The sequence below is a fragment of the Camelus dromedarius genome, chromosome 18, assembly GCF_036321535.1.
Source record: "Camelus dromedarius isolate mCamDro1 chromosome 18, mCamDro1.pat, whole genome shotgun sequence".
NCBI lineage: Eukaryota > Metazoa > Chordata > Mammalia > Artiodactyla > Camelidae > Camelus > Camelus dromedarius.
Genome location: NC_087453.1, coordinates 23,981,727 through 24,008,031, shown reverse-complemented (window position 1 = coordinate 24,008,031; position 26,305 = coordinate 23,981,727). Strand labels below are relative to the sequence as shown.

Here is a 26,305-nt window from a genome sequence, read left to right as displayed (position 1 = left end):
TGCACCTTTTCGGATGGATGAGATATACAAGTCACAAAGAACCTAGTTAGTGGTGTGTGTCATCTAGGGGAGCCTGTTAAACATGTATTTTCTGGGGCCTGAATCCTGATATTCAGATTCAGCAAGTCTGGGGTGAGCCTCATAAGCCTACATTTTAAACAACTGACAAGTGATCCAAAACCACACTTCCAGAATACTGGTTTAGGCAAATCCTCCTCTGTCATCTGTTTTAACAGGTCATTTGTAAACAGCACGTGACTGGAATTAAAAAAATCAGCCTGAAATTCTATTTTAGTCACACTTACATGCTTGAAGTAATTTCTGTCTCCAATTACGAGCCTGCTCAGGGGAGTTCAGGTCTGGGATATACTATTAGGGAAATAACTTACAGAGCAAAGAACAAGAACACATAGGATAAAACCACAAGGAAACTTGATGGGCTAGGAGACCGAAGAAACCAGACACACACACCTTCTCCCACGGACTGTATGGTATTTGTTAATGCCTTTAGTGTCTGACATACCACTGTTCAGTGAAAATTGGTTAAAAGAGTGACAAATACGTAGGCACAAAAACATTAAGAAAAGACAGATTCCCCAATACCGATTTTCAACTTGTTATTAAACTCAGGTCCTCACTGGATAAAAATGAAATCTCCTTAGATGTTTTGAAGTTTCAACATAAATTACATACGGTAACTGAAAATAAAGCAATTGACAAAGTGGTTGTGCGTCGCATCAGCCTCCAGGGGAAGGGTGAACAGAAGAGGATGAAAGAGGAGGAAGACAAGCGGGAAAGAGGACGAAGACGAGCGGGAAGGAGGTTTCGGTTGGAGGAAAAGAAAGAAGCGCGCGCAACCGCGCCGGACCGGAAATAGAGGTACCCGGCCGCTCCGGCTTCCGGCGTCACTTCCCACGCGACTTCCCACGGAGGACATGGCGGCCGTCAGCGGTGTCCGCTGGCTGACCCGGGTGAGGGTCGGGGCACGCCGGGGCGGGCGGGAGAGCGGCGGGTCTGTACCGGGCTCAGAAAAGTTTTCGGGATCTGAGGAGTCCAGACCCGACCTCACAGGCTTATGTGTCTGTCGTAGGCGCTGGTCGCCGCCCCGAACCCCGGGGCATGGAGGAGCCTGTGTACCTCGGCCGTGGCGCAAGCCGCCTCGCGCAGCCAGGTAAGCGCAAGTTGGGCTCCAGTCTCGCCCACGCCCCTCACTCCTCCTTTTCTGGCCTCTACCCCGCCTCCCTGTCCCGTTCCCTCCCCCCAGCACCCCTGCCCCCGCCCCAGCTCTTTCTCTGCTGGCTTCGCTCGCAGGCTGAGGACGTGAGGGTGGAGGGCGCCTTTCCCGTGACTATGCTGCCTGGAGACGGCGTGGGGCCTGAGCTGATGCACGCTGTCAAGGAGGTTTTCAAGGTGAGTGCCCTGGAGGAATCAGCCAGCAGGGACGATGGTGTGGGCTGCAAAGGGCTTAATTCGATCCTGACTCTGTGATTTTTGGCACCTGTCCCTGAAGGCTGCCTCTGTCCCAGTGGAGTTCCAGGAACATCACCTGAGCGAGGTGCAGAATATGGCATCTGAGGAGAAGCTGGAGCAGGTGCTGAGCTCCATGAAGGAGAACAAAGTGGCCATAATTGGTATGTGTGCTACCTTGCTATCCCGAAAGAATTATTTAAAATCTAACGAATAAAAGTTCATTAAGCTTTCCTCAGCTTGTTAATCCGTTAACTCTCCTTAGCTCCCACCACTGATTGGTGGCCATTTGTTCCTCTCCCTTGAGAACCCAGGAGTTGGGAGATCATGTCTATGCAGGAAGGCCCCAAGAATTTGGAGTCTGTCATGGGACTACATTGTGAGCCATCAAGTCTTAATTGTGTTTCTAGAATGCCACTTCTAGCTGCCTCTTTTCTTTTGTCTTTCTTTCTGCTTCCCTACTGTAATCGCCTCATTAGGTTTTTTTGGCTTTCACTTCTGCCCCTACAGTCCATTCTCTCCGTCTCCTCTCTTGGAAAGACTGGCATGACTTTGCCAGGCCCAGCCTTAGTGCAGGAAAATAAGTTCTTTATGAGCTGACCCTCGGCCTTTCTGCCTTCATTTTTACAACACTTGTTCTGTGTTTTGGTCCCACCAGACTGTGTTAGTTTCCAAATACATGTATTTTGATTTCTGCTTTTCCTTCTACTCACAGTGTTCTCCTTTTGGTGCCACCTGCCAGAACCTTCCTCCCTCCCTATGTTAGTTTCCTAGGGCTGCTGTAACAAATTGTCACAAACCTGGTGGCTTAAAATGGCAGAAATTTTTTTCTCTCACAGTTCTGGAAGCCAGCATCTCAAAATTAAAGTGTTGGCAGAGCTCCCTCTGAAGATATGGGGAGAATCCTACCTTGCCTCTTCCAGCTGCTGGTGGTTCCTGGCAGCCGCTGGCATTCCTCGGTGTTTCTTGGCTTGTAGATGCATCACTTCAATCTCTGCCTCTGTCTTCTATGGTTTTCTCCACTCTGTGTCTGTGTATCTGTTTCTCCTTTTCTTGTATAAGGACTTACCATTGGATTTAGGACCCACCCGGATCCAGTATGATTTCATCTCAAGATCTGTATTATATCTGTGGACACTTATTTTCCCAAATGAGGTCACATTTACAGGTTCTGGGGGTTAGGCCATGAACATACCATTTTGGGGGTCACCATTCAACCTAGTACACTCACTTAACCTAAGTTCTGGCTGAAGTACCAGCTGTTCTATGATACTGCCTGATGTTACCAGAGGGAATTTCTTCTCTGTGCTCCTAGGCATGTTGTTAATACCTTTCACATGTATTTATCATGTCTTTCATATTAACTGTCTTCCCCAAAGCATTGTTTGCCCCTTGAGGACAGGAGTTGTGTGTTGTGTTTTTTGATCGCTATCCCTAGTGCCTGACAGATGGTCGATACTCAGTGTTTGTTGGAAAGATGTCAAATAGTAGACACAGAAACATCCAGAAGGGTCACAGATCCCCGGCATTGTTTCTCAGCCTTGAACCCAGGCTCTTCGATAACACGAGAAATTTTTCCCCTTTTAGGTCATTTTAAAGTTTCAACATAGAAATATAGTAACTAAAAATAAAACAGTGGACAAAATATTTCTCACTCTGAGTATATTATTCTCCTTTCCCCCTTGTCTCCAGAGGCACTTAAGAGCCACTTGTTTGGGAGTGGGAGATGGGAGTCTGGGTTGCATTATGTCACTGAGGGGATTGGCTGCCAGTCTGGGTTCCCTTGGGCTTGGCCTGTGACTGACAGCTCTCCCCCGTGATTCTGTTTATGCAGGAAAGATCCATACCCCAATGGAGTATAAGGGGGAACTAGCTTCCTATGATATGCGGCTGAGGTAGGTGGTGGAGGGCCCGTGGTCAGTGGGGGTACTGGGGCCCCAGGCACAGTGCTCATGACTCTGCCCCACCCCCAGGCGTAAGTTGGACTTGTTTGCCAACGTAGTCCACGTGAAGTCACTTCCTGGGTACAAGACTCGACACAACAATCTAGATTTGGTGATCATTCGAGAGCAGACAGAAGGGGAGTACAGCTCTCTGGAACACGAGGTGAGGGCAGGGGTGAAGGTGGGACAGAGGCAGAGCTCCTTTGTGCCTCCTTTCCAGTGTCACCCAGTTGCTTCTCTCTTACACAGAGTGCGAGGGGCGTGATTGAGTGCTTGAAGATTGTTACTCGAACCAAATCTCAGCGGATAGCGAAGTTCGCCTTTGACTATGCCACTAAGAAGGGGCGGGGCAAGGTCACAGCTGTCCACAAGGCCAATATCATGTGAGGGATGTGATTTGTGTGGGGTGGGTTCCTGGGAAGGTAGCCCCTGCACTTTCTTGGCTGAGTCTGTTCCCTTTGGCTCATGGACAGGAAACTTGGGGATGGGTTGTTCCTGCAGTGCTGTGAGGAAGTTGCTGAACTCTACCCCAAGATTAAGTTCGAGACAATGATCATAGACAACTGCTGCATGCAGGTGAGGCCTCCCGTCTCTGTTCTCAGTGCTGAGTGAGGGCAGCGAGTGGGGTTTAACTTCTGTACTCTGTGCCCACCATTTTGCCCCCCTCCCCACCAGCTGGTGCAGAATCCTTACCAATTTGATGTGTTGGTGATGCCCAATCTCTATGGGAACATTATTGACAATCTGGCAGCCGGCCTGGTTGGGGGAGCTGGTGTGGTCCCTGGGGAGAGCTACAGTGCAGAGTATGCAGTCTTTGAGATGGTGAGTGAGGTCACCTCTGCCCTCTGTGTGCCCTTCTTCTGAACTCAGGTCCCCCTGATAGCTCTCCCCCAGTGTGTCCCCTTCCTCTGTGATCCTGGCCTGCTCCTGTCCCCAGCCCTTGCATCTTCCCAGTGCCTCTGACCTAACCTTTCTTCTAATGCCCTTTCCTGACTGCAGTCTCTGCAGAATGTCTGCTCCCAGTGACTCTGGGCTGCTCCTCTCTCCACAGGGCGCCCGGCATCCATTTGCCCAGGCGGTGGGCAGGAATATAGCCAACCCCACAGCCATGCTGCTGTCAGCTTCCAACATGCTGCGGCACCTTAAGTAGGTCCTGGTGGGTGGGAGGCTTCTGGGTGTTGTCCCAGGGAGCACAGGTTGGGAAATTGGGGACGACGGAGCAGGGATTCTCAGTTTCTTTCTGTGCACATTGACAGTCTCGAGCATCACTCCAACATGATTGCAGACGCGGTGAAGAAGGTGATCAAAGTTGGCAAGGTGAGTTTAGAAAGGCTGTGGGGTTTAGGGTCTCAGCACTACTTTCTGGGGAACCTGAGTTGGGGCCTCTTTTCCCTCCGGGTCCCCAGAGCATCTGCTCTCTGATCTTGCCCCGTTCTTATCAGGGCTGTTCATTTCCCTTCTCTTGGCTGTTTCATCCTCTTGGTTCTCCTCTGCCTCCTGGTTCCCACCTGCTATTTTCTCTTTCCTGCTCCATCCATTGGCTCTTTCATTGGCCGTCTTAATGCAGAACTTGCAGCTTTTCCTCTGGGGGGATGTTGGAGCAGAGGGAGAACAGTTGGCAGGATGAGGCACCAGTGTCACTTTCTCCACACCTGGAAGCCCATTCTCATCTGCCATTTCCCTGCCATCTTTGCTCCTACCTGGTCTTGTTTCCTCCTCGGCATCCTCCTCCCGGCTCTGATCTGCGTCTCCCATCTCACTCATGCTCGGCCTCCCACCTCACCCAGGCCGCAGTGGGGCTCACTAGTGGCTCTGGCCCTCAGAAGACAGGAGTGGACTGGTCTGCTTTTCTAAACCTGGCCGCTTCCTTGCGTCTCTGCTGCATTGCTTCTTTCTGGCCTTGTCTTCCCTCTTTGGATTCCATTTCCATCACACTGCCCTGCCTCCGCCTTCATGGGCTCTCTTCTCTTCTCCCCCACGGCTGTTGCCGGTGGTGGCTGTAGGTACGGACTCGAGACATGGGCGGCTACAGCACCACAACCGACTTCATCAAGTCTGTCATCGGCCACCTGCACCCCTATGGGGGCTAGAGTCCTTTATTCCCTCCAACCTCACAAGGACCACACCACACCTCCCTTCAGTACAGTGGACCAGAGAAGAGCCCTTAAACCTCTAGACCATAATCACCTTATGGGCAGAGCCTAGGTTGTCTGGGGCTGGCTTCCTTAGGGGACTGTTAGGTGGTGGTGGGGTTAGGGGTGGGGCTCAGGCCACAGGGATGATTGCAATTCTCCCCTACAGGTTCGAACTTCTGACATGGGTGGCTATGCCACCTGCCAGGACTTCACTGAGGCTGTTATTGGCGCCCTGTCCTACCCATAGGCCCCACCCACACCCATGTAAGGTGTTTTCAATAAAACATGGTATGTCAACTGTGAACTCTGAACTTGTTTTTATTTACTGGGATATAGGGGGTGGGCTGGGAAATATTATGCAGGAAATGTCCATCCTAGTCTTGCTGGGATAGCTTCCGGAGCTTTTTCTTTTTCTTGGAGCCACTGTTCTTGGCAACAGCGGGCTCCTCAGGTCCACTGCTGAGTGTCTCCTCCTTGGACAATTTCCTCTTTTTCTTGGGGACACTCTTATTTCCTGATTCTTCAAGGTCACTAACCGGTTCCTCTTTGGGGAAAGATTTCTTCCTCTTGGGAAGACTTACATTGCCAGCTGTCTCTTCAAGATCACTACTAACCAGCTCCTCCTTGGAAAAAGATTTCTTTTTCTTGGGTTTGGAGAAAGAGACAGATGGGTCTTCCATTCCATTTTCCTGAGGAACCTCCTGGGGCTTTTGTTTTTTCTTCTTTTTGGGTTTTTCACTTGTCTCCTGACGGGGGAAAGGGGAAAACGGGCATGGAGCAGTGTCATTCACTGTATGAACACCCCCCCCCCCGAAACTCCAGCTGGTAAGTAATCAGGGCAGAAAGACTGTGGAAGTGGTGTTAAAATTGCCCACTGTTTCTGGGATTTTTAATCGTATGGCTATAGCCCTGGAAGTTCACCTCAAAGTCCCCCCCGCCCCCCACCGACTAACCTGGAGGGTGGAGAGAACACACAGTGACCTAAGCCCATCAAGTAGAAAACCCCGCCATGCAAGGTTCCAGAGGGGATCCCAAAACACTGGCAAATTGGGTACTGTGACAAGCCCAGGGAGAATGGTTCAATGGAGACCTCCCTGCCCTCATCACCATGAAATGTTACCACCTCTGGACACATCTGAGAACAAGCGGAGCAGGAATTTACACTACTCCTGGTTGAGGACTCCTGGGAGACAGCAGAGGACAGAACACACTCGCCCAAGAACAGTGTTGCTACAACCAGCTCCCTGGGCTCTTGAGTGAGCTCTCTCAGCACCTATATCCTTCGTATAGAATCAAGACATAGTTTCAGGTTTCAGGTCCTTACTTCAGTCCAAAAGCCTGCACTCCAGACCATGACTTGAGGTGGCATATCCTTTGTTCTGCTGTTGAAAATCCTACACCTAGAATCTTGCCTACTGACCTCACACTCCTCCGGAGTACTACTGTTCTCTGAAGAAGCCAGGGCCATTGCAGCCAGCCGTTTCTTTTCCTTCTTCAAGCGTTTCTTCTCCTGTTTCTCCAACTTCCTAGTGATCTCAGCAGCCGCTTCCTCTGCCTGGCCAAAGAAAAGTGCTGAAAAGGCTCTCAAGAACCCTTGCTCTGGGGCCTCTCCTGGCTTTATTGGATCAGGCTCATTAAATCAGTTTTTTTGCCTCCACTCTACAAGGTCAGGCTAAGAGAGCTCATCACCTCCAACAGCCAGCATCGCTTCTCCCCCACCTAGCAAAGCTCAAACTCACCTGCACCATCGCCTCCTTCATGACATCCAGATTCTTTCGTGGAATCTCTCCAGTCTCATAGAAGGACAGCCGCTCCTCGACTTGTTCTCGAAGCTTCTCCCCAAATACACTGGTGGGCACCTCTGGATGTATGTATATGTGGGTAAACAAAGCCTGTCAGCCTGTAAAGTGACAAACTAGTCCCCACCCCCAGTATTCCCTCTACCTTCAGCTTCACTCAGACCCAGAGTATCAACACTCACTAGGTGAACTGCTGTTGACGAAAAATATTGCCATCATTGTAGAAGCTGCTAAGGTAGTCAGCCTCCCCTCCCTCCAACCGCCAACTCCCTCAACCCATACCAGAGAAGCAATCAATTCGTGAGGCAATGCTGCATTTGTTTGCCAGGTATCGGGAGATGCGGCCTTTGTTCTTGGCAGCTGCTCGGCCAATGAAGGTAGAGTGGAAAATAAGTCCATATTTTGGGGTATTACCCCTTGTCTTCAGGGCTCTGGGAGAAGAATATTCAGTGGAGACTTTTAAGATCAGAAATTTCAACCCTGTTAGCCAAGGCAGCTCCTCCCCTTCCTTTTCCCTCCAGTTTCCAGAGTGAGCCTTAGGCCAGGTTGGGTCTCTACCCCACCTCATGCCAACCCACAGCTCCCAGAGGCAGACGGAAGGCATCCAGTGTCGCTGACCTGGAAACTTGGTCCCTTTGCTGGGCCCAGGGAATCACTCAGACACCAGGACTGGCCATCACCCCCATAGCAGAGGCCTGTATAGGTCAGGGAGCCCTGGTCAGCCATCACCGTGATCCCCAAACAAGCAATGGGCACCAGAAGTGGCACCTGAGTGTGGGCAGGTGCCCTCACTGGTACCTGAACAGGGCCTTTTCAGCCCCAAGGATCTGCACTGTGGATGCTGGATACTTGGCCAGGTTGGTGAGACTGCCAGCGTGAGCAATGAGACGTGCACCTACCTGGAGAAAGAGCCAAGGAATTAGAGGAACTGGAACTGCCAACCTACCAACTGTGTAATCCTGCTTCACCTCCTCCCCATCAAGTACAACTGGGGAAGATACGATGGGTCAGCAAGTATAACAGTATGAATATGCACGGTAATTCCTTAATCCCCCATTTTCGTGTTCCCCGTGACGCACCGCTTCCCCAATTAGGGCCGACAGGCTGGGGGCTACTTGGCTCATCTTGGATCGCAGATAAGTGTGTAGGCTTTGGCGGTACTCTGACAAAGACACCACACGACTGGAGAAGCTCTCGATGTTTATCAAGTCAATGGCTGATATGTCCATGCCTAAGGGACACCAAGTGTGAATGCAGGAGCCAGGTATTCAGAGCCCCGTACCTTATTTTGGCTGCCAGGCTCTGTACTGACCCATGGAGGACCTCGAGGCATCCAGAATAGCCTTAGCCTTGGCCCCATCCATTGTCAGCTCCTCCAGCTTCTCCAGCTTTTCTTCATTCAGCTCCCTTCGGTTTCCAATGAACTGAGCAAGGCGGCAGTATGTGGCATTGTCATTGATGATCTTCACCAGCTCGGGAAAATGATACCCATACCACTCCCTGCAACGAGCCACAATCACTCCCTGGCCCAGCTGCCATGTCTCAAATAAAGCTACAGCCTAGTCCTCTCCATACCTACTCTTTGCCCGGAGGAAAAGGGAACAAGATAGATCCAAAACCTTAACTCCATGTCCCCCCATTCACAATACAGACCAGGCAAAGGGCCTGGGCTGAGGTGTACATGGGGTGGATTCACTCTGCCTCCTCTTTCTATACAGTCAGTGTAAGAACACAGCCTGTGGTAAGCACCAGGAGGCCCAGCCCTACCCCACAGGTTCTACCCACAGGAGCTAGTCCTGATCTCAGGGTTCAAAATTAGCTAAACCACAGACCAAAGACCTTGTTTCTCAGGGGCTGCCCCTGCACTTTACCTGACACGCATGGAGAAAGTATTGATGTCCTTATCCAGCTGGTCCAGAAGGCTAATGGACTGGATAATCATATTGTCCACCCGGTTCACATTAAACTTAACTTTGGCACGAGAATAGCTGTGCCCCAGCCCCAGCTGGGCTTTACAAGCAGACAAGTCGGTCAGACCTTTCACCAGGTTGTGGAAGTGCAGACGAACTCCTGGAGGAGAGCAAGACTGTGAGCAAGGAAAAAGGGCTCTGAACAAGCTCCTGCACCCATGGGTAGCAGCCAAACAGGAGGGCTTCTCAGAAGCAACCTTAAGCACCCTAACAAGTTCTGGAAGACCCTTACCCCAAAACGTCAACAATGTTAGATGGGGGGAAGGGCATAGCTCAGCGGTAGAGCACATGCTTAGCATGTACAAGGTCTTGGGTTCAATCCCCAGTACCTCCGTTAAAAAATAAACCTAATTACCACCTCTCCAAAGAATGTTAGTGGGTGGTCTCACCTCTCAGGATCTCGGCTATCACACCTCCAGTCTGGCAGTTGTATCCTAACTCCTCTTGTATAGCAGCACCAATCTTGGGGTCCCCAACCCCCAAGAGTACTTTCTTCTTTTTGGCTGGCAGGTGAGTCTCCAAGAGCAGGCGGAGGTCCTCATGAACAACACCTCAGGGCAAAGAACAGAGCTCCCACTAACATGCGGAAGGATGCTTAAATCATAAGAGATCCTTGTCCCCTCAACTGTTGATTGAGAGACCGATCTGACATTGGTCTCACAGAGCATGCTAGGATGGCATGCCTATATCCCTCCCCTTCAGGCTTTGCTCAGAGACATGGAGACATCAGTGATTACACTCAGGGGATTGACAGATTCAAGTCATCACTGCAAAGCCTGCACAGGAAGAAAAGGATTCTGGCCTAGTAAGTATGAAAGCTTAAAGCATACCTACAGCACAAAGTAGTCAGTATCCAATTTGCTTTCTGGGACCTAACCTCTTTCTCTTGGCTTTTGGTATCAAAATCACCCTTTCCAGTCAATTTAACAGAGAAGTAGAGAACTACGTGATTGGATTTAGCCTACCAGCCTCTGCCAGCTATGAGATTTCATTTAAGCATCACTTATCAGGGCGAGGGTATAGGTTGGTGATAAGAGTGCATGCCTAGCATGCCCAAGGTCCTGGATTCAATCACCAGTACCTCCATTAAAAAATAAACCTAATTACCTATCCCCCCAAAACTAAAATTTAAAAAATTTTTAAAAAGCCACTTATTACAGTGCCTTCAGGAAATAAAGCCTATACATCTTGGATTGTGCACTTTAAATATAACATTTAGTCATATTCACCAGACCTTGAGCTCTGTGAAGGTTATTTAAAATTACAACCTGTTCACATCAGGTACTTCCCACCACTGGGTATTATCACAAGCTCCCTAGCCTAGGAGGACAAGAGTGGCAGAAACTACATCTCGGCTTCTCTCTCTAAAATACTCAGTGGCCAACTCACCTTCAGACACAGCGTTGGCATTTTCCAAGGCAACCTGAGACGAGGAAAAGGGACAAAAGGCCACGAGACGAACGATGTTGTGGAACTTGCCCAGATTCAGCACGCACTCCTCCACCTGGGGGGAGAAACAGTAGGTGGTTTCCTTCCCTTGCTTTTGCCTCTAGGGCGCAGTAAAACAGCAGCAGCTCTCAGACTTGAACACACGAAAGTACCAGCCGAACGCATCATGGGTCCTAAGTCCCGGTTCCGCTTTATCGGTATGGGGCGGCGTTCAGGCTTGCTTTTAAATGCTCCTAATGTGATTCTAATCACGAATGCAGGTGAGGACCCCCTGGTCCCGAGCCCTCGGGCCCTGCGCACCCCACAACGCGCGGCCGGCCACGTGGGAGCGCGCAGTGCATGCTGGGGCCCGCGCGGCCCGAGGGGCTGCGGCGCAGTTGCTGAGGCCACCGCGTCCACCCACCTGCGGAAGCAGCAGGCTGATCTCCTCCACCTCCTTCAAAGCCAGAAGCGCGTAGCCGACCGCGTGCTCGAACAGCACGTGTAGCAGCACCTAGAAAGGGAGACAAGGCGCGAGCGTTAGCGGGGCCCCCGAGTTCGCCCTGCCCGGCTCCCGGGGCAGACCCCGGCCCCGGCTCGGGCTCCAGCCCAAATTCAGGCCCGAATCACGGCCTCCGCATCACCCGCGCCCAGCAACCACTCCTCACCATGGCGCTCGCTCCCGGCCCGGCTCGCACTGCGGCGAGCAGGCTCTGGCGCGCTGAACCGGGCTCCGGAGGCCACGCCCCTGCGGCGTCGGCCAATCAGAAGCCGGGGACGATACCTTTCCGGGCCTCGGTGGGGGGTTCCGCCGGGGTGGTACGGCCCGCGGGGCCGAGGCTGGGGCGCGAGCGCGGGCGGGCTGGCCTTTTCCGGTCTCCGCTGTGGCGCGGTTACCTTGGACACTCAGGTCGGGCCGGGCCCTGCAGGCAGCCAAACGGTTTGGAAAGGCACTTTTCTGCATAACTGTCCAGTCCTTCATGTTTTCATCATATAAATTATAGGCAGCAGAGCTGGGTGAAATCCGGGCGGGAGGCCCAGCGCGGGCCGCGGCGACCTTTCCCAGCGGAAACTTGCGGAGCCCGCTTGCCGCAGCGCCGGGGACCTCGGGACCCGTGCCCGCCCTGCACCCCACGCCCCAGGACCCCTTCCTCCCCACCTGCTGCTCGTGGGCAACCCTCTCCGGAGCCCGGGGTCTGGACGCCCTTCCCTCCTCACCTGGGCGGAAGCGGGGCCTGCGGCGCGCTGGGCAGACCCTGATGCAACGTGATTCCTCGTGACTGGCTCTGTGCTTTTAAGTTGTATTTTATTTACTTACTTTAAATGAGGGAGGAAGGTGATAAGTAGGAAAGAAGGACGACCCCACTTCCTTCTAGGTCGGTTTCTCGTTCCCCTGCTTGGACAGAATCCTGCTCCTTTTGCCGGGCCACGTGTTGCTGGCCCTGGTGAAGGGCCCTGAATTCTTAACGCCGGTTAGTTCTGAGTGAACTGGAGCTGCTTCCCTGTCCTCGGGGGCGGCTTTGGACACTCAGGCGACTATTTTGAAATTAATTTTGCTATAAAAATTAATGGTGGAGTTATAGTAATAAACAAAAACCTGGCTACCCACAAATAGTATATATGCTAGTAAATTTAAAGGTATTTTAAGGGGATTTTTATAATTTAAATTCCCATAGCTGAAGTGCATTTATAAATTTAAGATATTTTCTTCTTAAGCAGTTCATCTACTTGACAAAATCCAAATACTGAGCTCACTCTTAAAACCTAATAGGTTAAATTTTAAAATACTGGTTGATTAATCTTAAAGTCTCAGTCTCAATATTCCTTACAAATGTGCTTACATTTTATTACATGTACCCACTTACAATGATGAGTCGGAATCAGTTACTCCATTTTACGTTTTGGAATGAAATTCCAAAATTACAACATCAGTATGTTAAATTTTCTGAAACATAAATGCCAAATTAAATAAAAGTTTTGGAAATGTAATGGAAAATATTGATGCTGTGACTTTGATTTACCTCATTATTTCTATACTTAATCCTAAATATTCCTGGGGTTACAGGTGTTTATCTCCTGCAGTAGGGGGTTTCAAAGGAGAAGTTGGAATCCATTAATGAATTGCAGAATTAACTTAGACATTATTGGCCAGCGTTAAAAAAAATAGGTTGAAAGAATATAGGAAATAATACTATGTTACATAGAATAAGGAGTACTGATTTGTAAAACTTTTGTCTCAGTTCAACATTCATACGTATACATATGTATAAACATACACATAGACAGGTACAAATATATTTAGCATATAAATGTTATTTAAATGCACGTTACTGGGGATTAGATACAAAAAGCCTGAGAGTCACTGAGCTCAAAGTTGACCACAGTCATATTTTGGATAGATTTGAGTCCTCTGGTTATAAAGGAACTGTGCTAAAGCAGTTTGCTAACAAGTGGCTAAAGAAAAGTGCACTTCAACTAGCAAGACAGAAAGGCTTATGATTAGATGCAGACATTGGCATGAACATTAAAAATATTTCTTCAGCTTCCTTACCTCCCTCTCTTTACTAAACTGTCTGCCCTGATACTTCCTAATCCTGACCCGGATGGGCATCTCTGCAGCATGTGATGTCAAAGACCATACCTCCCTTCCCTTTGAGTTACTTGGTAGCTTCACTGAATTTTGGGATGCATTGTTAAGCAGCAGTAAATATTACTCAGTCAACAAAACTGGGTTCAGACTCCAGCTCTGCTACTTACCATGTGACCTTAAGTTAATCACCCAACCTTCCTGAACTTTCTTTTGCTGAGTGAAGATGGAGGATCCATTCATCCCTTCAGTAAACATTTTACTGAACGTCTACTAGAGGCCAGGTGTGACGCAGGTGTGGTACCTGGCATGTAGTAGGAACTCAACAAATGTTAGTGGACTTTCATCTTGCTGTTTTGTCCCCTTTATCAGTAAACAGCACGACAACATTTCATTTTACATATTCTCTGTTGAACTCTGATGAGTTCTCCCATCACCTCCCATAGAATCTACTAAAACCCCATTTTTTTATACAACCAGCTGCTCTGATTCATTTCTATCACTTTAGCCATTAACTTATACATGTAGACAGGGCATCTCTAAACAGTTTAGTTTCACATGGTAAATCAGTTATGCATTCCATTTTCCAACTTCTGGTAGCAGTAGATGGACAGTTTACTGATTAAACATCAGAACCTGGAAAATATGTTCAGCGTGTAAACTTGCCAATGATTGCTATCTCGTTTGTTTTCTGATTTAAAGTGTTGCCAAGAGCCTTTCAGATGTCCTCTCTCTTCAGCTCTTTTCTAGATGGCGCTGGGTTTGTGAGAGCACTCTCAGCCTGGCTGAGGGAAAAGGGGGGAATCTCAGTTCTTTGTGCTCAGGTTCCTGTGCTGTGTCTTGGGACCCCATTAAGCCCTGCTGTAAAATGCTGCTGGGGACTGGCTCCTGGGCCTGTGCACTCTATCCTTTGAGACACACTAATCTCAGCCAGATGTTCAAAATCTCTGAGCTCTGGGTCTCCTTACTTCAGGCCTTTAGTGGTTCCATGCCAGGTGACACCCGTGTATTTCCTCACTGCATGGTTGTTGGGATCACCTGCCTGCCACATGCAGGCAGGGAGGACCAGGCTCATTACCAGAGCAACTTTGATCCTAGCCCTTCCCTCATGAATGATGGATTAGCTTTCCTGTGCTGTATGACCATTGCATTGGGCTGAATGTCCCACCCCTAGAGCAGGGGTCAGCCAAACTATGACCCTGGGACCAAATCTGACCTATGGCTTGTTTTTGTAGGGCCCAAGAGCCAAGAACAATTTTCATATTTTTAAAGGATTAAAAAAAAATAGTATGTAACAAAGGCTATATGTAGCCCACATAGTCTAAAATGTAAATTTGAACTGGAGAACATTATGTTTTCTGCAGCATCTAAAGTTGTGATCTTTTTATCCTTAATGTTTATTTTTATCTTCTTTTTTAGTTCAGTTTTCTCAGAAAATATTTAATCTTACCTTTTCAAACAATGAACTTTGATTTTGTTGATTGTCTCTGTTGTATGTTTATTTTCTTTTTAATTAGTTTTTGCTCTTATATTTATTATTTCCTTCCTTTTACTTGTTTGGCTTTATTTTGCTGTTCTCTGTTTCATTTCTTAATATGGATGTTTGGCTCATTGAAACTTTTCTTCTTCAATATGCATTTCCCTCTACTGTTTTAGTTGTATTCTGCAAATTTTGACGTGCAGTATTTTCATTATAATTCAATTCCAAATTTATTCTAGTTTCAATTATGATTGCTTCTATGACCCATACATTGTTTAGATGGATATTAAAGGCTGAAGTCCTCTTTGCTTTCCATTGTGGCTTTCTAAGCATTATTTCCTCCTCTTTCTCTTCGAAAAACCCCAGCCACCCATCACTGCCTGGTTGCATCTGATTTTGCACTGGTGAGGACATTACTTACTTTTTGGATGAGGAGGCAAGATGCTGTTGATCAGAACAATTTGGGGTGCCCCAAGCAGTTGGGCTTCCTAACCTCAGATTTCCTACTGTGGTTGTGTTGTTCTGGCTTCTGTCAACTTCAGCCTAGTTCTTTAAGTGCTGGTGTGGCCCTGAGAGCTGGCATCACTCTACATGTATTGGACCCAGGGGACTCATTTTAGGCTGCAGACACTTCACTAACAGTAAGATTGGAGTGGTGGCGGGTGGTGGGAGGAGTGAGCAGGGAAATGAGCCCAGAGCTACATTTATTCACCTTCTCAGAACCCAGACTAAGCAGTGCAATTCAGCTGGTCTTTTCTGGGGACCCTGAGAACACAGGCAAGTTTTGAGTTAGTGGGCACCTGGGGAGACTGTGTGGTCTAACATCTGCAGATGAGGAATTAGCAATAGCTGTCGGTGTTCAAGAAGCTACAGAATCAATCAGTTTTTCCATTCACTTAAAAAAAAAGTTTTTGTGTACCTATTGCATGCTACATATCTTTCTAGGTGCTGGGGATACAGTAGTAAACAAAACTAAGTCCCTGCCCACATGGAGTTTACATCCCAGGGGGAGACAAAAATCAAGTAAATCAAGTAAATATGCCATGCATCAAATGTTTGTAAGTGTTAAAGAATGTTGCATTGTTTTACAGAGGCTGGCAGTGAGGAGGCAACATTCTGGGCAGAGATCTTAAGCAAGAGGATAAGCAATGCAGGGACCTGGGAGGATAATAAAAGCAGTGCTACTACTAACCCATGACCTCTTACTTCCGAGACTGTAATAATGAAGTGGGGAAGTGCAGCAGTGTGAGAGGCTGACCAGAAGCAGTCCGGGCTAGGGTTCCCGAGAAAGACTTCATGGCTGGAAGGGAGTTTAGGTATTCATAGAAAGATGTGTAGGTCATTTGGAGATGGAGGGTGGAAAGTTAGTGGAAGCAAATGCCAGAGAGAAGAGAAGAAACTGCTAGAGATGTAAGACTCACCCTGGTCACTAGTCGGTCACAATACTAAAGGCTGTAGGTAAGACCTCGAACATTGAACAAAGGCTGGATGAATGGCTTGGGTCTGATGAGACTCTTGTTATCCATAAAGCAGTGTTTGATTGGAGAGTAGTTGGAAGGTGATATGCAAGACCGATTTCCCAAAAAATTCCAGCTGGGAAGATGTCCTGCCTGGGCAGCAAGTCGACCGGGAGCTGCGGGTTTCCTGGGGGTGCTCCAGGCTCCAGCCTTGCAAAGTCACGTGGGGCCTTTTCTTTCTCTGTGTTCACCCATTGGGAAGGACAACACACTACAGCATCCATTCCTCTTTTATTTAGGGCAGCCTATGGCTCACTGTGTCATTCTGGTGTAAATCAACCCAGAGTTTTTACTACGGAAGTGAATGTGCGGTTTAGTACCAGGGACTGGAGAGCGTCAGGAAAGGAAGTTGCATGAAACAACCACAAGATGGCGGCACTGCACTCATTTGATGCGAATTTTTCACATCAAATTTCAGAGGCTTCTAGCAATTCCTAGGCCAAAGAAACCCTGCAACATTCTTTGGTAATGAGTTACACATATATGCAACATTGCTTTCGACAGAGGCAAGAAAGGGAAGCATTCTAGGAAGATCATTCAGGAGTCCAGGAGAAAAGCTTTGTTCATTCAGTGCCGAGCCTGAGGATGTCTGTGCTGACATCTGTTACTCACTGAGCAGTCAGCCTAATGCGTGGCACTTAGTCTCACGTGCGTCAGATGCTTGTTGAAACTTCACAATAGAATTTGGAGGTTAGGTTTATATGGCTCATTCTCCAGACACAGTCGGCGGTAGAGAGATCGGGCACGCTCTATATACCTCACCTGCCCAGCTACGATCTTGGGCTTTTCTTTACATTTTCCACAAGTCTGGCACAAGACTGCGGACAGCTGTCTTTAGTAGGAATCCTCAGCACTCAAAATCAATTCCAACTTACACTCACACACCTGGTGATTTCGCCCTTGAAGACTGTATTTCCTGGGACCCAAAAGGGATAAAGTCCATACACACCCTATCCTTAGGTTTTAAATGTATCCTTTGGAAATAGCACATGGAATTTTAAAATATCCATCTGATAATTTTTGTCTTCTGTCTGGAGGGTTTGGTCCATTTGCATTTATTTTGATTCCTGATATATTTTGATTTATTTCTGTTGTATTACATGCTTTCTATTTGTTGGGCTGGTTTTTGTTTCTTTGTACCCATCCCCTTTTCTTGGAGGCACTATTAACTTAAGATCACTTAAAATTTTCCATTTGAGTTTTTTTAAACACACAGCTGGCATGGGGACTTAGACCCTCTGTGTGAGGGCTGCCTTGTGGATATAAATTCTCAAGGGAGATTTTCTCCTCCACTTTCTGCTGGAGTCGAGAGAGACTAATGTTCCATTCTGTGTGGCGGGTTTATTCCTTCTTGTCCCTTCTAGAGCATGTGGAACTTTGGTGCGCCAGCTTTGGCTGGGGCTCTACAAAGCCTATGTGAGTCGAGGATCACCAGTGTCATGGATGCACTTGGTACCCTGCCCAGGTCCGCCTACTGGCTGGTGCATCACTTCCAGTTTTTGTGAGTGTGTGAGTCACAGGGCGATCAGGCGTCCCCTTGATCTTCACCAGAAATGTGTTCCTACCTACGCGACTCTGTGCAGTGGCGCTCCTTATGGACATTGAGCGTGTAGGTTATTAGAAATGAAAGATCAGCCTGTAAAACTGCCTCTGACAGGTAAGATTCAGGGTCTGTTTCATTTCCCTCCAGTACGGAATGCACAGGCAGATTCGGGTAATTCCAGTAAGATACCAGTTATATTTCTCTGGAGAAACTGTTAAATAGACTTTCTAGTTCAAGTCATTCTTAGGTGAGTTGAGGAAAGAAAGAAAGAGAGGAAGGAAGGAAGAATGGTTTTCATGCCTGATGACCCCTGGACAGGCTGAATAGCGAAGCTTTAAGATGGAATGAGCTGGAAGGTCAAACCCGAGAATGCAGGCATGAAGGCAACCTTTAAACTGTTTTCTCACAATGCATCCCAGCTGTAAAGCACCCTACATCAACACCCCTCCTCTCACCTATGCCCTCCTCCTCTACCCAGCTCCCTAGCTCGCTGGAAGCTTCCTGCGTCTTGAGGGTCCCAGGAGCCACCAAGCCTTGCCCAGTAGGTGGCGCTGGCAGAAGCCTGGGTCCCAACATGAGCTCCGTGAGAAAAGCCTATGATGGTGGGCCCGGCGCAGCTCCTCCCCGCAAAGTCTGGAGCCGAAGGAAACAGCTGTGAGTTCAGGTCCAAGCCGCCTGAGCCAGGATCCTGGGGAGTCCCCGCCCTCCTAAAGGGTGGATGAAGCCTTGGTCCTCCTGTTTTGGTTACCAACAAGGCCTGAGATTGAGTAATCAAAGTTCCCACATTCGATGAGAGAAGAGAGGAAGAGAGAACGACTGGGGGCTGTGAGCCAATGGGGCCCGAGGATTAACCCCAGGACGCGGCTTCCGCCAGTCCCCATGGTCAGTGGCGAGGTCTCTGAGCACTCTTTCCAGAGGCTGACCTCCAAGGATGAGCCTGAGGCCGGGCTTGGCCAGAGCCTGTTCTGGCGCCAGGGGACCGAGATATAGGAAGGTGCTGAGAGGCGGGCGGCACAGCCTTGCCCGCAGAACTGGAGGCCTCAGGGCCCTGTGCCTTCTGGTCGAGGGTCTGGCTTTGGCTGGCAGAGTGACGCATGGTCCCTGGAAAATGAACAAGACAAGAATGAGAATGTGCAAGGCTTCACTACAGCTTCCTGGTATGGACTTGGACCTCTCTGGAGCTGCCCTGTACTGTAGGTAGATTTCAGTCCGATCTAGTGATGTGAGATGTGAGATGTGAGAAGGGATCACCCTCAGGCATCTAGGGGCACCTAGACCTAATTTCGGCATAAACAGACGCGTTGGACAAGTAGGATCCGCTGGCTGGAGAACTAGACTTTGAATGCTGCTCTTAGGCTAGATTCTCTGAGCCTGGTTTTTCTTGAGAATAAAATTGGAGCAATAATAACGACAGCCTCCCAGGCAGCTACCAGGGTCAGATACGACGAGAGGAAGGCTTGTGGGAGCTGTTTGGACCAACCCCAGGACAGTGCTCCTGGAACTCAGATCCATTTCCAGCTCTTTCACTCACTGTTTCCTTCCTCCCCTCACTCCAAGTTGGGGGCAATTCCTGGCTTGTTCTTCACCAAACCCAGTTCCTGGGCCACAGAAATGGAGTAAGTTTCCATTGTGGATGGTGTGATCTGTGGCCAAAGTCCAGGCTTTGATGTGCACCAAGTCCATATGTGTCCTCTAGGCTCCTCCCCGCCCCAGCTCGATGCAGGTGCCGTCACAGGATGGACAGAGCCAGGGCTCCCCACATCATCCCTTGAGGAGGAAGTAGCCATCAGGTGGAAACATATTTGGACCCTATGCTGAGTGAGGAATACATTTGTATTGTGTTTGAGCCATGAGCTGTCTTAGGCCTTTCTGTTACAGCAGCTGGTGTCATTCTAGGGAGTACTTCAAGAAAGAGGAGACAAATGAGGGCAGGAATAGAGGCTGCTGGAGTTTTCTAGGTTAAAGGCTGACCACCTTCCTCAGCACTCCCCCACACCCTAGTCCCACCGACGTGTTCAGATACACTTTCATTGCTTTAAAAATCAAATACCGCAATGGTGATTCATCAGCATACAATCGAAAGAAAGAGCTTTACATCTGTAACAAACATTCAGAGTTGGAGAGGGGCAAACTTTAGACCAGCAGCCAGCAAAGAGGAGGGACAGGAGTGGGTGCAGTAGACAGGGATGCTGGGACTCTGGGGACACCAATGGTCCACTGTCAAACCAATGCAAGTTTCCTGGTTTCTCAGAGAAAATGTTTTATAAACCTATTTTTTCCCCTTCCATCAGTGTCCAAACATGTCCATTTCATTTTTGATCTTGTTTCTGTTGGTGATATTACAACAAAATATCACCTTTTTTCCATTTCCTGCCCCATAGGGAAAAACTAGGTGATTAGGTGATTTCAAACATTTTCCTCAGCTCCACACTAAGTGGTTTTCCTCTCTGAACCAGTCTTTCAGGGCATCAATGGCTGGACTGCAGCTAATCTTACTGACAAGAGCATCTGTGGCTTTAAAAGGCCTTCCATATGTTTTGGAGACGCATCGGGAGTAGGTTCTGTGTTAACACAGACCTCCTGTCCTCTTTTGGCTACATCCACTTGTCTGTGGTTTATTTCAGTACCATCCCAGGATCGACAAAGGTCTGCACACAGGTGCCCTTGTTTCTCCTGATCTGCCTCCCCAGTCACTCTCTGCACTCCTGGAGCTCAGGGAAGTAGTGCTATGGGCTTAAATTCTTCTTGGTTCTGTTTCCTAGAGTCTTGCCGATGTCTTGTAAAGGCATCAAATCAGTGATAAGTAATTTCTGCACTAAAAAGTCTAACTCCTAAACCACCAGCCTTTTCTTGTGCATCTCATTCAACAGCCTCATCCAAGGCCAACATTACAGGATACTGACTCTGTTAAATTTTAACACAGGAGCAATCCTTGGAAGACGGGATCTGCTCAGAGATGGTTGGTCTCTTTCAGTTTGATCCCTCCTCACTCCTAAGGTGGAGAGAGGTGGTCTGTGACTACTCCCCTTTGAAGCTCGGTGACACCGTCTTTGGAATGTATGTGGCCTTTTCTCACCCTGTTATTCCAGCTATTCCAATCCTGCTCTTCTTTCAGAGAATACACACTGGTTCTGGTGGGAGTAGAGGCTCCCAGATGCAAATCTCCCTGTGTCTCTTCCTAAAGAAAACACTCAAAACAACGTGGAGAACAAACACCTCCTCCATCCCTGGCAGCTGCAATTCACATCAGCCAACCTCCAAGCATCTTAAAGGGATCTGGGTGGGACACCCATCGTGCTCCTCCATCAGGTTAAGTAGCCAGACATTAAGAGCATAGGACGTGGGAAATGACAGGTTCAGGAAGGAACGTGAAGACAAGACAAAATCATCCAAGAAACGAAGACAGAATAACGAAGAACAGAAAGAACTGTCACCCTAGAAAATGTAGTGAGAGACTCAGGGGATAGAATGGGGGAGACAAGCCTGGTATTTCCCCCATTTTACAGCTCCTCCTCCTACCAGCTTACATTCATTAGTTCTTTCTCTATGCCAGGAAGTCTGTGAAGCACATCACAGGCATAATCTCATCTCATCTGCACCATCCCACGAGGTCGGCGCTATGATTGCTCTTATGTTAATCTGCCCGACTTCATACGGTCAGATGTCTGATTTCAATCCCAAATCCATCTGATTCCACAGCCTATGCTTTATACTTTCCCAGGTAGCCTTGTAAAAAGCAACCATCAATGAAATAGAATTTACCTTCTTTGGGGAGTTGGAGCTGGGTGGAATTTTTGGAGTTGCCATTAGCTGTCTCCTCTGAATCTCTGGCTGTGGCTCTGCCTTTGACAGATTTGTGGCTCTTCTCAATTTCACGGAGCTGCAGGAAAAAAAAAAAGTTGATCTTGAGCAGGGAAATGGGGTTTTGAGGTTCAGAGCCCAGGATGGTGAGCTCTAGAGGGCAATCACCTTAAATCGCCGGCTCTGGTCCCCACCACTGACTGGAGAGGCACCTGGGACTCAGGTTTGAACAGCATTTGAAAGAACCTTTGGCCAGAGGAGGACAGGACAGGAACTCTGCCAGTCTGGTACTTCAGTGGTTTTCTATACCTGGGCAGGAGGACAGTGGGAGCACCAGAAGGAAGTATGGGTGGGGAACTGACAGTGAGGCTGATGAAATTAGTTCCAGAAGAGGAGGCGAGGAAGCCAGGAGGACAGGGCTTAGGGAAAGTTGGGGTCCACCCTTTACCGTGTGTAGGAGGTCGGGGTGGGGGCTGGGAGAGCGGAGGCTGTCAGGGTGTCAGCTGATGTTGAGACAGGCTGCCCGAGCATGGAGAGGACTTAGGTGACAACTTGGGCCGTGGGGCACGAGCAACATGTCGTTTTGACAATACTATTTTCTTTAATATTTCTAGTACTAGTTTTAATCTGTAAAAATTATTGTGGGTACTGGTTTTTATTATATATGAACATTGGGTGAATCCATTGAGTTTCTCTTGTACTTCTGCAACCTCTCAAAATTTAAGTCATTAGTGTCATGTACTCCCAAATACCCTCAGAATGTAAATGCAGGTCTCTCAGGGCTGCTTCCTCGCATACGGCTACTTTTGGATTTGGTTTAGAAGAAAGTCATTTAAAGAACACAATTGGGCTTGTAGCCAAGGAAGAGCAGAACTAACACCACGTGGGAACCGCCTCCCTCACTCTTGAGCTTATGTCCTCTGGCCCTGCCCACCCAGAGGTAAGTGTTCGAGAGGTGTTGCTTGTGCCCAAATAGCTCATTAAGTCCCCATCTCACGGTCCTGAGCTAGTTATGGCTACTACTTATTACAGATAAATTTGCTTTTGGCCCAGAAAACTTGCTAATAAGCAGAGATAAGAAGGGTAGAGTAAGAAAGAAAAAAAAAAGAAAGAAAAAAACAAACAAAAAACTCCCATGAAAGACAAAGAAAAACAAACAAAAAGAAAAAGAAAAGAGAAAAAAAATAGTAGAGTAAAAATAACTGCTAACAATTTGAAGCTTTTGCAGGAGCCTTCATCCAGCCTACATGAGAAAGCAGAAGAAATGTTATGCTTCCCCTGCAGGTCAAGTGGCTCCAAGAAGTCTGCACTTTGCTTTTGCCCTTTGATCGTGAACCCTCCCGCCTCCCCTTTCCCTTAACATAAAAGCAGCCTGAATTTTATTGAGTTAAGATGGTTCTCTAAGACTCTAGTCCACCACCCTTTTGGTTTGCTGGCTTTCTGAATCAAGTTGCCATTTCTAGCCCCAACAACTTGGCTCTCGATTTATTGGCCAGTCGTGCGGCGAGCGGTATGAGCTTGGACTCCATAACAGGCTCACAGGGCAAATCAGCAAAAACCAAAAACGTTAACATTTTTTTGATTGAAAACTCCCGTCAGACTCACCGCTTGGATTTTCTTCCTCAGCTGGGCATTAGATCGGGAAAGACTTTTGGAAACTGAATTCAGGTAGTAGATGGCCAGGCTGCAAGAGAAAAGCATGCTCCTGGGGCACTGTGATCTTGAAAGATGACAAGAGCTGGATGCCTTTCTTGAGGAATCACGGCAGGCTTCCTGGAATAGGTGTCCAGGCTTTGCCTCTGGGCAGGGTGGAGGGAGGTCCTACCATCCTAAGTTCCCCAGTTAACATGGACAAGATCTTGGGCATCCCTGTTCTCTATTTTACTCAATGTGGAAATGACCTACACATCTCTAGCCCACTCCACATCTGACTGGTTTTGATGAAACCTTATGAAGCAGAAAGGACGACTCCCCTCTTTACAGATTGGTATCCTGGAATTTAGAGGGGTGAAACAATTTGCCCAAGGTCACCCCCTCTATTAGAACTTGTCGGAGCCTGCATTTGACTCCAGGGCCCTTGCCACCAGCTTCAAGTGCTGAGAGAGGAGGGAGAGAGGAACTAAGTGACCTGCTCCACGTTGGCCTAGAAACAAGTGCGTCGACCCCGAAGGGTCTCTGCCCGGGGAGCACTGATGGGAATGTCTGTCCCGCGCCTGTGGTTTTCAGTCCACCCCTATGAGCAGACTGGGTTGCAGGGTGTCCTTTGAGGCTGTAGCCCGGGCTTCCCTTTCACAGGACCCAGGATTTGGGACTGTGACCTGGGCGTACCACCTGAGAGGGAGGGGCCACAAAAGCACCTGGATTGGGTGCTCTGTCAGCCTGTCCTTATCTGACACTTTTCTTCCTGCATTTCAAGCCTCAGCTGCTCCAGCTTGGGTCCTCTGAGCCTCCCCCTCAGGGTAGGGCCACCCAGAGCCACTTAAGAAGGGGCTGCGGGCTGTCTTGTAGCCAGAGGGGAGGAACCCTGTGGTTGTTGGCAGAGTGTGGGTCAGGCTGTCCTGATCCTCCTGAAGCAAAGACTCAAGGACGAAGAGCGGCCAGAAGGGAGGTCAGGCAAAGGGACTGCTATCTATGGGTGAGGCACCCTCCAGGCTCATCCTCCCTCCTAATTCACAGCCCGTTTATTAGGGAGGAACTGGAGGTCAGAGAGGAGAAAATGCTCATGGTGCCTGTGTTTCTCCCGAGGCTGTTTACAAGTTTAGCATTTCCCTGTGCTGCCCACAAGGGTCAGGCTTGGTGTCTGTCTGGGTTCTAGGATTTCCACAGGCGGTCACAGGGCAGTCCAGGTGATCACTGTCATGGCAGCCCCCACTCACACCAGGACTAGAAGCAGAGGACATCTGAAGATGAGGATGTAAGGCAGACACCTGTTTTGGAGAGCAATTCAGCGCTGTCTACAAAGACTGAAGAAACCCACACCTCTGAACCAGCAGTTTCACTTCCTGAAGTCTGTCTTAGGGAAACGTGAACATGTGCACGAGGACACATACGTAAGGAGCACATTTGCAATAGCAAAAAAGTGGAAACAGCCTATCTCCATGCGGAGAAATGGGTAAATTGTGGTTTATTCATACAGTTGATGAAAGAAAACTTTCCCATATTGAGGTGCGTGAAAGTCATTCTGCCTTATGCATGAGCTAACTTGAATTTGATGCTAATTAGATCAGCCTGTTTGTGGCCCATCAAACACACATTGTACATATGTTTTGGTTATTAAAGAAAAGGGTGCATTGACCAGAAGTAAAGAAAGTCCACGTTAAAAATAAAGATTAAATGCCTTCCTTCCTAGGACGCCGGTGTTGGTCCTCCTTTGATGGAAAGATTCCCTTCCCAGGTGTCGAGGCCCTACTGACTTGCTGTGTGAATGCTGGTCTTTTTTTTTTTTTTTGAAACCTTGAAGGAATATATCCCTGATTTGTTTAATGTTCTTTGTTCTGATAAGATATAAAACTTTTGAAAATGTGCTTCTCTGGAGCAGTTCCACTATCTCAGGGGGGTTCTCAGCCTGTGAGAGGGTCAGCGATGAACGCACCAAATGTTCAGCGCACAGGGTGCTCCGTGCAGAAGTCCCGCGGGCCCAGCTAGGGACAGGCTGCATCAGGCCCCAGCTTTCTCAGGGACTCAGGGGTCTGATATTTCTAGTGGACGTTTCTCATTCTCTGTTTATTTAATTAATTTTATTTTTTTGAGGGGGGAGGTAATTAGGTTTATTTATTTATTTTAATGGAGGTACTGGGGATTGAACTCAGGACCTCGTGCATGCTACGCATGCGCTCTACTGCTGAGCTGTACCCTCCCCAACCACCTCATTCTTCAGGCCCCACCTTCTGTGTGCTCCCTGACAGACTTGCAGCAGCCAGTATCTTCACCCCATACCTGATGCTTCCCCTCCACAGAAACCATTTGTCCCAAACTGCCAGGGAATTAACCGATGCCTCTCCCCTTCCATGTCTCCCAGCAGCATTCAACCAGTGACTGATGGGAGCTGGTCTGCACATGCTCTGGATCCCTCACCCTTGAGCGGGATAACTCAGAGGTACGCTGTTTCCCAGAATTCCCAGCGGGATTAACGTCATCCCAGGAGTAGGAATGCCCCTTCCTGTCCCTTCTCTGTCTCACTTCCCTATTCCAACTCCCTCCCGCCTCCCCTCTAATAAACTACTTGCATTTAAATCTTTGTTTTAGGATTTGCTTCTGGGAAATCCAAATTAAGAGGGCGAGAAAGAAGGACCTGCCAAGGAATTCTCAACTGCAAGCGGAGGGTTCCATGAGGCAGGGCCATGTAAGAGCCTGGCTAACTTACAACATCAGGAGGATGGCTGGAATGATCAGGCCTGGGTTGGCGAGGAAAGCAAAGATCTTGCCCAGGAAGGTTGGGAAATCGTTTTCGATTGTCTCTTGGATGACATCATACATTCTGTTTTTCCCACTGGAAAGAGGAGAGGATACATTACAGCCTGCTCGGAGCTCCTATGGTATAAACAGCTGTGTTGGTGCCCCCGTGGGTCCAAGCTACCACCCACCACTGCTCTCCTGGAAGAACCCGAGCTCTGCTCCACAGGGACTGCAAGTAAG

At 48.6% G+C, this 26,305-nt stretch overlaps 3 protein-coding genes and 5 non-coding genes across 10 annotated transcripts in view; 1 reads left to right on the top strand and 7 right to left on the bottom strand.

The window, feature by feature from the left end:
• Positions 1-906: 906 nt before the first annotated feature.
• IDH3B (isocitrate dehydrogenase (NAD(+)) 3 non-catalytic subunit beta) lies at positions 907-5,849 on the top strand. Of its 3 annotated transcripts, XR_837814.3 has the most exons (13): positions 907-971; positions 1,091-1,171; positions 1,312-1,410; positions 1,511-1,631; positions 3,302-3,362; positions 3,441-3,573; positions 3,660-3,793; positions 3,884-3,986; positions 4,086-4,232; positions 4,462-4,556; positions 4,667-4,727; positions 5,414-5,615; positions 5,712-5,849. XR_837814.3 is itself a non-coding variant. In XM_010988285.3 (12 exons), the coding sequence occupies exons 1-12, from the start codon at positions 936-938 to the stop codon at positions 5,790-5,792; spliced, it is 1,152 nt and encodes a 383-aa protein (XP_010986587.1). In that variant the 5' UTR covers positions 907-935; the 3' UTR covers positions 5,793-5,849. The 3 variants fall into 3 exon arrangements, 2 of the variants coding, with proteins under 2 accessions (XP_010986587.1, XP_010986586.1); XM_010988285.3 differs by lacking the exon at positions 5,414-5,615; XM_010988284.3 differs by having other exon boundaries at positions 5,414-5,849.
• On the bottom strand, positions 5,839-11,467 carry NOP56 (NOP56 ribonucleoprotein). The gene is made up of 12 exons (XM_031434079.2): positions 11,411-11,467; positions 11,167-11,256; positions 10,704-10,818; positions 9,704-9,865; positions 9,216-9,414; positions 8,657-8,844; positions 8,424-8,575; positions 8,143-8,243; positions 7,627-7,775; positions 7,285-7,406; positions 6,966-7,100; positions 5,839-6,291 (listed from the first exon to the last, which is right to left on the bottom strand). Exons 1-12 carry the CDS (start codon positions 11,411-11,413, stop codon positions 5,920-5,922), a joined length of 1,788 nt encoding a protein of 595 aa, XP_031289939.1. The 5' UTR covers positions 11,414-11,467; the 3' UTR covers positions 5,839-5,919.
• On the bottom strand, positions 7,168-7,239 carry LOC116147546 (small nucleolar RNA SNORD57). The gene has a single exon (XR_004131105.1). It is a non-coding gene; the product is annotated as a small nucleolar RNA SNORD57 (small nucleolar RNA).
• Positions 7,498-7,568, bottom strand: LOC116147547 (small nucleolar RNA SNORD56). Its single transcript, XR_004131106.1, has one exon. It is a non-coding gene; the product is annotated as a small nucleolar RNA SNORD56 (small nucleolar RNA).
• LOC116147558 (small nucleolar RNA SNORD86) lies at positions 7,995-8,080 on the bottom strand. Its single transcript, XR_004131117.1, has one exon. It is a non-coding gene; the product is annotated as a small nucleolar RNA SNORD86 (small nucleolar RNA).
• On the bottom strand, positions 8,971-9,102 carry LOC116147552 (small nucleolar RNA SNORA51). Its single transcript, XR_004131111.1, has one exon. It is a non-coding gene; the product is annotated as a small nucleolar RNA SNORA51 (small nucleolar RNA).
• Positions 10,020-10,087, bottom strand: LOC116147560 (small nucleolar RNA SNORD110). The gene has a single exon (XR_004131119.1). It is a non-coding gene; the product is annotated as a small nucleolar RNA SNORD110 (small nucleolar RNA).
• A 5,071-nt stretch (positions 11,468-16,538) lies between the features above and the next one.
• The window catches only part of TMC2 (transmembrane channel like 2), a 57,374-nt gene continuing 47,607 nt past the window's right edge, over positions 16,539-26,305 (bottom strand). The window contains exons 16-19 of the mRNA XM_064475829.1: positions 26,034-26,159; positions 23,276-23,354; positions 21,632-21,749; positions 16,539-18,970 (exon numbers count right to left, since the gene is read on the bottom strand). Coding sequence (XP_064331899.1) covers positions 18,753-18,970; positions 21,632-21,749; positions 23,276-23,354; positions 26,034-26,159 — 541 coding nt within the window. The 3' untranslated portion in view covers positions 16,539-18,752. The remainder of the gene's footprint in view (positions 18,971-21,631; positions 21,750-23,275; positions 23,355-26,033; positions 26,160-26,305) is intronic.